Source organism: Carassius carassius, chromosome 34, assembly GCF_963082965.1.
Source record: "Carassius carassius chromosome 34, fCarCar2.1, whole genome shotgun sequence".
Taxonomy (NCBI): domain Eukaryota; kingdom Metazoa; phylum Chordata; class Actinopteri; order Cypriniformes; family Cyprinidae; genus Carassius; species Carassius carassius.
The window spans coordinates 27,838,835-27,851,178 of NC_081788.1; the positions used below are offsets into that span (position 1 = coordinate 27,838,835).

A 12,344-nucleotide genomic window follows, 5' to 3' on the forward strand; every position below is an offset into this window, starting at 1 on the left:
TGATTCTCCAGATCACACAGATGGCCAGTCCGCCCCTGCAACCAACCGAAAGAACAGCAGCCTTATGAGAGCAAGTTTTGTATTTAATTTAGAAACCAAGGTCCTACAGTCTAGAAGAAGGATGGAGAAGCTCATAGTCCAAGTTACTTGAAGTCGAGTGTTAAGTTTCCACAGTCTGTGATTTGGGGTTCTATGTCATCTGCCAGTGTTGGTCCATTGTGTTTTTTGAAATGCAAAAAAGTCACTGCATCCGTTTATCAAGAAATTTTGGAGCACTTCATGCTTCCTTCTGCTGACCAGCTATTTGAAGATGCTGATTTCATTTTCCAGCAGGATTTGGCACCTGCCCACACTGCCAAAAGCACCAAAAGTTGGTGAAATGACCATGGTGTTGGTCTGCTTGACTGGCCAGCAAACTCACCAGACTTGAACCCCTGAGAGAATCTGTGAGGTATTGTCAAGAGGAAAATGAGAAGCAAGACCAAAAAATGCAGATGAGCTGAAGGCGACTGTCAAAGAAACTTGGGCTTCCATACCACCTCGGCAGTGCCACAAACTGATCACCTCCATGCCACTCTGAACTGAGGCAGTAATTAAAGCAAAAGGAGCTCCTACCAAGTATTGAGTACATGTACAGTAAATTAACATACTTTCCAGAAGGCCAACAATTCACTAAATATGTTTTTTTTTTTTGGTCTTATGAATTAATAAATACTAATTTGTTGAGTTTGGTGGGTTTTGTTAAATGTGAGCCAAAATCATCACAATAATATAACCAAATACTTAAACTACTCCAGTCTGTGTGCATTGAATTTATTTAATACACGAGTTCCACAATTTTTGTTGAATTACTGAAATAAATGAACCTTTTCACGACATTATAATTTGACATCCATCGGTTTATAGCCTACCTCTGCTTGTGTATACTGTGAACACATACGATAACTTTTTTGTGCATTTCTGTAAAGCAACTTTCATTTCTTTAGTAGGCATTATTAAAATTAATGTTCTGAATGTGATGACGTCGCGCCTGCGCTCAGTGGTCGAAGATGCAAGTGCGCGTGCACGAGGAGCGGGGGGCGTGCGGTGTTGACGGACTGAAGAGGCATTATGTCCGACACAGCCGCTGCGCAGCTGAACAACAATGAAAAACCGGGACTCAACGGTAAACCTCCGTCTGTATTTCTGCAGGGAAAACTCAAGAGGGATCCTAACGTCGCTTTAAAACTTCTTGTGTGGGTTGTAGTTTTCTCTGGAGCTGTAAAACGCTGTTATGCAACATCTATTGTATTACTGAGCTGAATGGCTGGAGTTTCCTTATCGCTTGTAGAGGAGAGGCGAAAGGGCGGAGCGTAAGAGGGCGTCGTAACGATGGAGCGAATGAGAGTGAATGAGAGCGGGAGTCGGGGTGGTGTTGCTTGGCAACCCAGAATGATTGACGGGACGTAAGCCAATTGTTAGTAATAGATTAAGTTCGAGCGCCGTGGAGGCGGGGCTACGATTATATCAAAACAAGGCGAAGGGGGATCGGAGAAAAATGGAGGCAGGGGGCGTGTAAATAACATAGACAGTAAAACGTAAATAAATAAAGAAGCTGAATATTGCGATTTAAATCAGCTGGGTTGTGCCTTTAATATTTTACTGTATATTTTGTGTTCCATTCTGTTTTAGTTGTTTAGTAGCGGGGTTATTTCAGTTTCCAGTAACTTACATTCCAATATTTTCATGCCCCCCTTTATGTGTTAAAATATTGAACAAATTATCTAAATATATATATACACATATAATAAAAAACGAAATAATACAATTTCATTCTTATATATATAAGAATGAAATTGTATTATTTAGTTTCATTTATCACAATGCCACAATTAAGTCAACACAGAGGTTCATTTTAAATTCATTAAGTACTTTGTCCATGGCCTGTCCCTGAAAGCAATTTATTATGAAATTTTCCAGGGTTTTTCTTTTTCTTTCTTTCTATATTTTCTGATCTGTGTATCCAAACAAGCTTTTTTTAAATATTGTTTTTGCTGGGAACATTTTATCAAGCTTTACTTTACAATTATTTTTAAGGACAATTAAGGCCTATATTTGTACAGTTTTGCTGAATGTATGAGTTGCACACTACTTTACTTAAGATTTGAGCACTTGCATGCCACAACCTTCATTTATGTAGCAGATATCGCTGAATCACTTTGATTTGTGATGTGGGAACAATGAGCTATTAGTGCTTGTGTTTAATAATCATTAATGCAACATTTAAACCGTTTATTTGCATTATGCGTCAGCTCTCTGGTAGCACTTAGCTTGTAAAACTTGATCATTTAATATTTTAGAACTTAAAAAAATCTTTAACCGGTCAGATCATTTGACTCCAAACTTCAGCACATTTCTTTATTTTCATATTCCTTTTGTGCCTAAAGTGCAAATTCACAAGTGAAGTGCAAACCATATTTCCTTCTGTTTTTTGTACTTTGTTTTTTATATATAACACAGTTTTGTAGTGCATGTAATTGCATCATCTAGAATCAAAAATTAACTAATATTATTTAGCTTATTCAGACAGAATTTGTTCTGGGTTTGTGTAGCAGCTGTTGGTAACAATATTTCCCTGCTGTCTGTGTGGTTCTGGTTGCACTAGTTGTAAATTGATGTTATAAAGTAATTTAAGGTCTATTATGTAATTTATAACGGCTCTCTAAATCGGTCTCAAATCTGTCAAGAAGCCCCCAAAAACATGTCAAGTGATATAAAAATGCTTTTATGCTTTCCTAATACATGCTCATGATCTTGTTGTGCAAAATTCACCAATGCACATTATTCAAAAATCAAGCCATCTTATTTTTCTTCTTGATATAAATATCTTGTCATAAAGAGACATTTTTCACCATAATCAATTCTCAACAAGCAATCATTCTTCATGAATATTCTGAGGCACTTGGGAATTCCACCCATTACGGAAGATGCAAATTAATCTGTAAATTAATCTGTTTAATGGGCAACAAGATGCATTAAGAGCTGGCGGATGAAAACTTTTGGAATGGAAGATCAAATAAATTGTACTTAATTTGTGTTCCAGGAAACATACAAGTATCTTCTGTTGCTTACGAAGGGCAGAACTAAATGGGAAAAAAAAAAATATTTCAACAAAATAAGAAAAATTTGGCCATCTTCATCATGTTCAAAGTTTTCACCTCCCAGCTCTTAATGCATCTTGTTTTCTTCTGGAGCATCAGTGAATGTGTGAACCTTTTTTAATAGCTGTGTTTGAGTGCCTCAATTGTCCTCAGTGTGAAAAGATGTATCTCAAAATCATACAGTCACTGCTGGAAAGGGTTCAAATATGCAAATATGCTGGAAAACTGAAGAATCTGCAGGACCTTAAAGATTTTTCTGAAGAACAGTTCTCAGTTTAACTGTTCAGAACAAACAAGGGACTCATGCACAACCATCACAAAACAGAAATACAGTCGTGGATCATCAGGTAACAGCACACAGTATTAAGAACTAAGGGTTCCCAAACTTTTGAATGGGGTTATTTTAATTTCAGCAATTTTTTTGTCTTGTTGACTAAATATAATATAATATATAAACATATTTTATGTACAATATCTGACTCAATACTGAGGACAATACTAAATAAAAAATAGCATGCATTTATGATTTTTTTTTTAATTATTCACATTTTCACAGATTCTGCAAGGGGTGCCCAAACTTTTGAGCCCCACTGTATTTGCAATCTCAAAATTTGTACTTTTTCTTTTCTTTTGTTTTCTTTTTTCAGAATTGCTAGATATGGACTCAGAATTATGTATTTTTTCTCGTAATTCTGAGTTTACATCCACCAACTCTTTTTTTTTTTTTCTCAGAATTGTGACATATAAACTTGAAGTTGCAATCGCAAGACATAAACTCTGCAATTCTTTATTTTTTCTCGCACTTGTGAGTTTATATCTCGCAATTCAGACTTCTTTTCTCAGAAATGAGAAATATAAACTCCAATTATGAGATAAAAAGTCACACTTCTTTTACGGGTTTATATCTCAGAATTCTGACTTTATAACTCGCAATTACAAGTTTATTTCAAGCAATTCTGTGGAAAAAATAACAGGATTGCAAGATATAAAGAGGATTGCAAGAAATCAAGTCAGAATTTGGAGATAAAAAGTCATAATTAGGCCTTTATTTTTTATTCAGTGGCAGAAACAAGCTTTCATACCAAATAAAACTAAATTTTTATATTTTGTTTCAGCATGTGAGTGGTACTTGCCTATGCATAACTTGTCTATACGTTGTCAAGGTGTTGCTGTGAAGCTGTTAGGGTGTTCTGAGTGGTTACTAGGTGGTTAATCTAGTTGCCAGATTTGTCTGGGTTCAATGCAAGTCCGAAGTCTTCTCCATTTTGTGTTGTTGTGATGCAGCGTGACAACAAATGCTCACAGATGAAGAGCTGCTGGAATGCATTCTGCAATGGCAATTTGCCCGTATCTGTGGGCAAATACAAAAGTTCAGTGTTGTGGGCTGCTGAAGGATTTTGCCATAATAAGATGTGCTGATTTAAGCAGGACGCTGGTTTATTAGTGCTACTTGATTATGACAAATGTTGTTGATTACTTCCCTTGATATTGCAATGACGACAGTCAACAGTGGATGTTTGTTCTCACAAGTCGGTCTCAAATTACCTTTTAAGCAAAGAGTGTGTTTTTTGGCTGTCCTTAACTTAACATTCGGGTGCTCTGTATTCTGTGCTGATGTCAATCCCACAATCCCCTGAGTGAGTCTGCCTTAAGAAAGAATTGAAAACGCTCACTCAGCTCCATAACCGGTTGACACGAACGCTAAGAGACTCTCAAAAAAACTCATTTACAGTGGATTCCGTTGAATTAAAAATAAATAAATAAAGACAGGCCCCTTGAAACCATTGATGCATTAGTCTTGTGAAGCAAGAGCCGATGCTAAACACTTTTTGGGGGTTTTCAGGGTCCTGGGTGGAGCTGGAGATGAATGGAAACACTCAGCAGCAGACCCCCAGCTTGCCCTCGCTGCTGGGGAACGGGAACCAAGGCGAGTCCCAGGCCTCACAGGCCCTGGAGGCCGTGCAGGAGGAAGAGGAGGTTCTAACAGGAGGACTGGAACACGTGCCTTCCTCCTCCTCTATCCATAATGGAGACATGGAGAAAATCCTACTGGACGCCCAGCACGAGTCCAGCCCCAGCAGCTCGTCCTGTCACAGGTACGAGACTTACACATGCCGCTAAACTTTCTTTTATTCTCAGAAACTCCGCCCTCCAAACCAGAACACTCAAAATGATTGACAGGAGGAGAGTGTTTCTGATTGGCTAAAAACGAATGGGCTACTCCCCAAAACAGGGTTATTATAGATAAGTTAAAACATTTTTGTTACTTGAAATAAAAATATATGTTTAAAGAAAAATTATTTAAGCTAGATTCCAAGGCAACATTTCTGATTTAGTTTTTTTGTTGTTCAACGTGATGCACTAAAATAACCAAAACTGAAACAAAATGTATAAAACTATATAGACATGGAAAGAAAAAGGGAACAAAACTTAAAAAAAAAAAATACAAAAACACAATAAAATTACTAAACCTTTCCCAAAAATTAAAAATGGAAAATATTAAAATACATTCTAATTTAAACTATTAATAAAAACTGCATCTCAGTGATACAATGATTCACTGCCCCATATTTCAGTGTTATTTTAGTATTATTAATATACTATTAAAGTATTTATTTACTCATATCTTTTATTTTAATATTTTCAGTTTTTAATCTTATTAATCTTATCATATGCTTTTGTCATTTAAAATAAATGTTCATTTTTTCTAATTATATTTTATCTAGTTTCTATTTAGGTTTATTTTGTACTTCTCTTTACTTTTAGTAATTTTAGTACATAAGTATAAACTTATTATTTTATTTAGCTGCCAATGCAACATTTATCATTTTCATTTAAATTTAATTTAAAGTTTTTAATTTAAAGGAGCTATGTGGAGGTTTTTACTTAAAAAAAATCTTTAAGATACAGTTTTCATTTGTACATGTGTGAGCCAACCATGACGTAAAAAAAAGAATGACACCTCGACTGTCCACCATGGTTAAAGTCCACATGAAATCAAAATTGACTATATTTACTTTGTTCGCCTGAATTGATCGTTTTGTGCTGAACAATTCATCCATGCGAGTCAATCCACACCAAAAAAATTTTTGGCTTCATAATCTTTAATCAAAATCTGAAAATGCCCCTCCCCTCTGCATTGGAGGACCTTCACTGATGACGTAGGCTTGAGGAATAAGGTGTCTGCTTAATCCGTAACCACGCCCCTCCAACTGACAGTACACAGGCTGCCTGTGTGTTTGCGAGCATTGACAGCGCGTGAAAGGAGAGATGGCGAGGAGGTGCATTTTTGGTTGTGGAACTCACGGAACACTTTCCCTTTCCCTAAAATTCCCTCGTTACGGTCCAGATGGCTCGATTTTTTACATTTCGAGGAAGGAGGTTTAACAGAGTGGTCACGGATGTGCTCGAAGCACTTCACGCGCCGAGTGAACAACCGATTGTAAACTTGCGTTTAGATCTGCCTCCTTTTTTTGAATTAAACACCTACTTATCTAGATCCAATCAAGGTGCTAGTTGGAAAATAAGCCACGCCCACTATTTTCCTCATTTATTTTTCCGTTTCTCTCGGAAATACGTCACAACACTGGAGAAAAGTCGTTTGCAACTTCCGTTTCATGGGGACTTTAACTATCAGCCTGTAGGCTCAATTGTGTGTGGAGGAGTCGGGCCCGAATTGGCGCGAAAATTCACAAAATGTGACGTCATGCGCGTTCTCGTCTACTTGGGCTTACAACCGTACGGCACGCCAGCCATTATAGTAAGCAGCGGCAATAGTGTTTTCAAATGGACTCTGCGGATGGAAAGAAGCGACCAGCCTCCAGCACAATTCAGACACCCACGTACACTCCTCGTAAGTTAAAAAAAAAATTAAAAAAAAAAAAAAAGCGTGCACACAGAGAACGAGCATGAGACTGGCTGCAGTTCCTCTAACTGCCACTGGTGTCAGTAACGGTTAGAAATTTCAGAACCTACACAATGCTCCTTTAATGTTTAGAATTTTTTTATTTCAGCTTTGTTCCAAATGACCAAAAACAGTTTGTAATCGTTTTATTTTTAGTAAAAAATAACAACTCTGCCCTCAAGATATTTTAGTGACATCAGACAGATAGTAATGGCATTTTATGTGTAGTATTAAAATAATCTGTTATCCATTTTTTTTTCTTTTTGTCCTTGACATCCACTTACTTGTATAACACTTACCAGTGTGTAATGCATCAAAAAGTTTCATATTTTTATGAAACAAGTTTTATGTATTTTAACAATTTTCATGACACTTTTGTGGTGCATGTATCCTCAGTTCATTAAATACGTTCCTTATTACCTGGAATACTGAATATGATAGTAAATTCATAGATTCAAATTCACTTGATCCAGAGAGAGGAGGCAGTCTGTGGGCGACACTGGTGTATTCAGCATGACGTTTAGTCCCAGAGGTGTCCTTTGATTTAGCACTTCTATTCTCTCTCTCTCAATAAAGTTTAATTCACTCTTTACATGATTCAGGCTTCTGTTGTTCTCTTGTTTAATGTTATCTGTATTTAACATTTCCCTGATGTGTTTACAGCCCACCACGACCACACAGTCCTGACCAGGATGAGGGGCAGATCATGTTTGATGTGGAGATGCCCAGCGAGAGAGACAGTCAGGTAAGAGCAGCACACAGTATATGAATCTACAATAATCTACTGTCATTATTGAACTAATATCTATCATTGATGATACTGTTATTTAATATACACACTTTAAAAAGTGCCCTTTATCAAACATGCCGGGGGGGGGGGGGGGGTTAATCTCCTTCAGTCAGAAGATGATAGTCTGGAGAAGGACACAGAGGATGATATCCTCATGAATAAAGAGGAGAGTTGGGTGGCAGACTGGTCCAGTCGACCAGAGAACATCCCCCCAAAGTAAGAACCTATACCAAAATAAAACCATTTAGTAAGTATGCTTCCAAATGACAAATGTATCAATTCCTAAACAAATCCAATATACTTAATTCATAAAATATTCGGTTCTCTTTGAAACTGAAATATAATTTTATTTTTATTTTATTATAAAATAGATTTCTTTAAAAATATTTCATGCATCTTATTTTATAATATACTGTATATATATATATATATATATATATATATAATTGTATTCATTTTTTATTTGTATTCAAATATTTATTTGTAACATTATTTATTAAACTGTATTACTTTTTTTTTTTTTTTTTACAAATTTATTACAAATTTTATTTATTAAAAAAAATATATTATTTTTTTCAAAGTCTGTTTTATTTGATCCGAAAAATACTCGCGTTTTATTTTATTTTATTTTATTTTAAACCCTCATTGAAATACCAAACTCACAACAGAACAGTTTTTTGATACGAAGGTCAGTGAGATATAAGTATGATCCTCTTTGACTGTTCGCAGGGAATTCCACTTCCGGCACCCAAAGCGTTCTGGGTCGGTGTCTCTGAGCATGAGAAAGACAGGTGCTATGAAGAAAGGTGGTGTGTTCTCCGCTGAGTTCCTCAAAGTGTTCATGCCCTCGCTGCTGCTCACCCACATCCTGGCTCTGGGACTGGGGTGAGTGTCAACACACACACACACATAAACGCACACATAAACACTTATCTCTGCCTATCACTATCTAATCAAGAGGCTACTGTATTTCTTTTTTGTTGTGTATTTAATATTTTAATGCCCACTACATGTTGAGTTAAATTGGACAAAATTATTTGTAAATAATTGTATTCTTACGGATACTGACATTATTTTTTCACTGGTGGGTTTTCACTGCAAAAACTTTTGAGAAAATCTGCTGCAAAGCCAGTTATTTTGGACATCAATAATCTGAAAAAAAAAGACTGTTTCACCAAATAATATAGTTAATTGATCCAGCATTTAGAGTTGGCCCTAAATGTATAGCCTACACACTTCCAAATGACAACAAAGTTTAAATTTTTTTGAATATTTAGATTGTGGAAATTAAGTACAGTATCCAAATATTAGGTACCTTAATAGTAAATAAGGTTTTTTTTTTTTTTTACAAAAAGTCCAAAGTAACGAGTAGAATAAAAGAAAAATGCACGACTAATTTGTTTGGAGATTTTTCCATCTACGGATTTTTCCTGGACCTTCTTTTCTCTGTAAATAAGACACAATAACTACTTAAGAAGTCCGATGTCTGTATGCACAGAGGCACAGATCCCTAAACAAGACTAAATCTGCAGATGAAACTTTTTTTGTAGAAGCATGATTTAAATTTGAACAATGTCCTCACGACTACACCATGCTATGTACGAGAAGCTGCAAAAGAATGTACAAAATGTACATTGGAATGTACAAAACATGGTGACATAAATTTTTAAGTAAATATAATAAGCGATACATTGCGTCACCAAAGATTGAGGTCATGTACATATACAGGCCTAACTAAATCTAAACAATGTATGTTTTTTTAGGGTCTACATCGGGAAGAGGTTGACTACACCCTCCACCAGCTCATTTTAAACCTGAACAGACCCCAGTGCCTGGATGCCCCATCATGAGCAATGGTGGCACAGCAGTGGCCAATCATGTGATGATCCCTCGCTCTCTCTTTCCCTCATTCTCTCCCCCTTTCTGTCTTTCTCTTTATTGTGTCTTTGAGCCCACAGTCCTGATTTCCCATCACACCCTCTGCTGGGAGACATTATGCTTGTTGACCTTTCTTTGGCTGTGTCGCAATTTCTTGCCCTCTAACGCTGTGGCTTACTAACATGTTTTAGATGTTTTTATTTGAACATGTAGTGAATTATTCACTGACGTTTATTTTTCATGACACACTATTACATGAGATAGAGCCCCAGTACAACCACAGCCATATTACCCTTTTATTTTTTGCATGACGCACTTCATATGCAACTAATAGAGAGTCTAGATATGGCGGGGAATCTTGGGAATATATTAACTCTTAATAAGAAATTAAGTTTGTTCAAAAATGAGGGTCGTGATATTTTTTTCTAGAGAAGATATTCTAGAGAGATGATTTTGCTCACTATGCTGCGCAATTGAATTCATTCATGTCCCTTAGTGAAAGACAGCATCAAAAATGCATGTTAGTCAGAGGAGAACGAGGACTGTTTAAAGACAGACCAAGTCATTCTTTACATATGATAGTGCACTTGCTGCATTGCGTTGGACTGTTACGATATACTGCGTAGAATGTAAACCTTTAGAGGTTCCTCTCGGTTCTGTTTTAGGCCATTTTTTGTTTGCTCTTCTGTAAAGATCCAATACGACAGGCACAAAACTGAAGCATCACTTTATAGCTGCTTCATAGTAGTATTAAAATATATAAGTAATTCACAAATTTACATTAACAATACATGTTTTTTTAATCGAAAGACCTTAAGCTAAAGAGATCAGCATGGACGTACATCTGTTTAAGAGCCAAACTGGCCGGGTTAGTTTGTGAATTACTAGTGAAGGTTAGCGCACACAAACTCACATGCTCTGGCTTGCCTTGATGCATATCCTGCTTGCAGCAGTTTTTGACTGTGTATCTTAGTGCCAAAGGGTTTCCACTGCCAACCCAACATGAGTCGCTTGCTCTTCACTTAGACTCATTAATGATCCTCTCATTCACTCTGTTTTGACAACACCTTACAAAGGCCTTTGGTTTTACTGTGAACAGCCTGTGGATGTTAGGCATAGTGTTGATATAGTTGTGTATTATACGCTGTTGTGCGTACTTTTGTCTAACAGATCCACACTCCTTCTACATATTTATATGCAATGTGGTGTAGTTTTACAGATAAAATGGCTTTAACAGGTTAGGAAATTTGTCACGAACATGTCCAGGTCATATTTCATCCCATCTGAGTGATTATATTTTCATTTATAAAGAATTAAGCCAAGTTTAAAACCATTAAAACATCTGAGGCATTATTTTCATAACAATAAAGCACAGTTTTTCATTACCATGATTTAAAAAAGTTATTTATATTTAAACATATTTATACATCATGGTTAAGTTGGTTGCACTGTCCTTGAATTTATATAGCTTTTGATTTAAAATAAAATAAATCAAATTAAATCAGTAATTTTCAAATTGTAAAATACAATTGTTTAAAAAAAACATGCAAAACTATTTGTAGTTTACAAAACTCAAGTATTTTAAGAAATTATATGTAATTGTATTTATTATTATTATTTTATTTTTGGGTAAAAGAAAACCTGGATAATTCACCCGCACAGTATCGAGTAACACTTCTACTAACCAAACTGTTTCATACAAAAAACTAACAGTTAAATAATAGTCCAGCGCTACCCAAACCGGTTAACAGGTCACCCTTTGCATTAAGGCCGTCTGTGTCATTGTGCCACACTTTGCTTTTTTTCCTCTGTTTTCATGCTTTCTTTCTCTCTCAGAGGGGGAGTGGAAATACAAGAGGCCAATTAAGTGTCGCTTCAACCGTGCCTCGACTTTTACTTGCACCTTTTCTGAGCCCCATTGCATGTGTGTGTTCAGAGAATTTACATCAGGACGTGACGGAGATGAAGTGTTCCCCTGTGTGGGGCAGAATGAGAACTGTGAATGGAATAGATGTAGCTCTTGTCAGAAAAGTTAAACTAGGCCTGCCTGGTCTGTGTCAGGTAGGATCACCAAACGAGATGTTTTACGCACATTGATGTTTTTCTTCTCTGTCATATCTCTTTTTGTTGTTTTAAAAATAAATTTTTGCTTTAATCATGAGTGTGGATACTGGAGGGCGGGGCCCTTGTGATTGACAGCTCCACCATGTGTTTCGTTTGAATTCCAGTAGCGACTGGAGTGATGAAGCAATGAACATGTAGTTTCTTGTATTTCGCTGGTATTGGAGGAAAAGTGAACTCATATTAAAATACAACCTGACATTCATCATTTCCTTTGTTGTCATTCCATTGTTGAACGTTCCTCATGTGTTTGCTTTCTCCATGTGACAAGTTAGGAAGTTATATGGAAACTATTATCTTAGTTTGACTACCCTATTATATTTATCACTTAAATGTTTTGCATTAATATGCACGTAGAACCGAACAAATGTAGATTAAAACTATGGTACAGTTAGATTTGGAGATTAATGGCAAGGATTCACAAACTTTTTTTGTCAGTTAAACCCTTTGGCCTAAATATTTGATTTTAAGTTAATATTTCAATAATTTAACAGCACATTTGCATGTTTAC

General features: G+C 36.1%; 1 protein-coding gene across 1 annotated transcript; it reads left to right on the plus strand.

Annotated features, from left to right (window-relative positions):
- Positions 1 to 1,060: 1,060 nt before the first annotated feature.
- Positions 1,061 to 12,038, plus strand: bnip3la (BCL2 interacting protein 3 like a). The gene is made up of 6 exons (XM_059523334.1): positions 1,061 to 1,165; positions 4,984 to 5,236; positions 7,708 to 7,789; positions 7,944 to 8,050; positions 8,564 to 8,719; positions 9,598 to 12,038. Exons 1-6 carry the CDS (start codon positions 1,111 to 1,113, stop codon positions 9,644 to 9,646), a joined length of 702 nt encoding a protein of 233 aa, XP_059379317.1. The 5' UTR covers positions 1,061 to 1,110; the 3' UTR covers positions 9,647 to 12,038.
- The last annotated feature ends 306 nt before the right edge of the window (positions 12,039 to 12,344 follow it).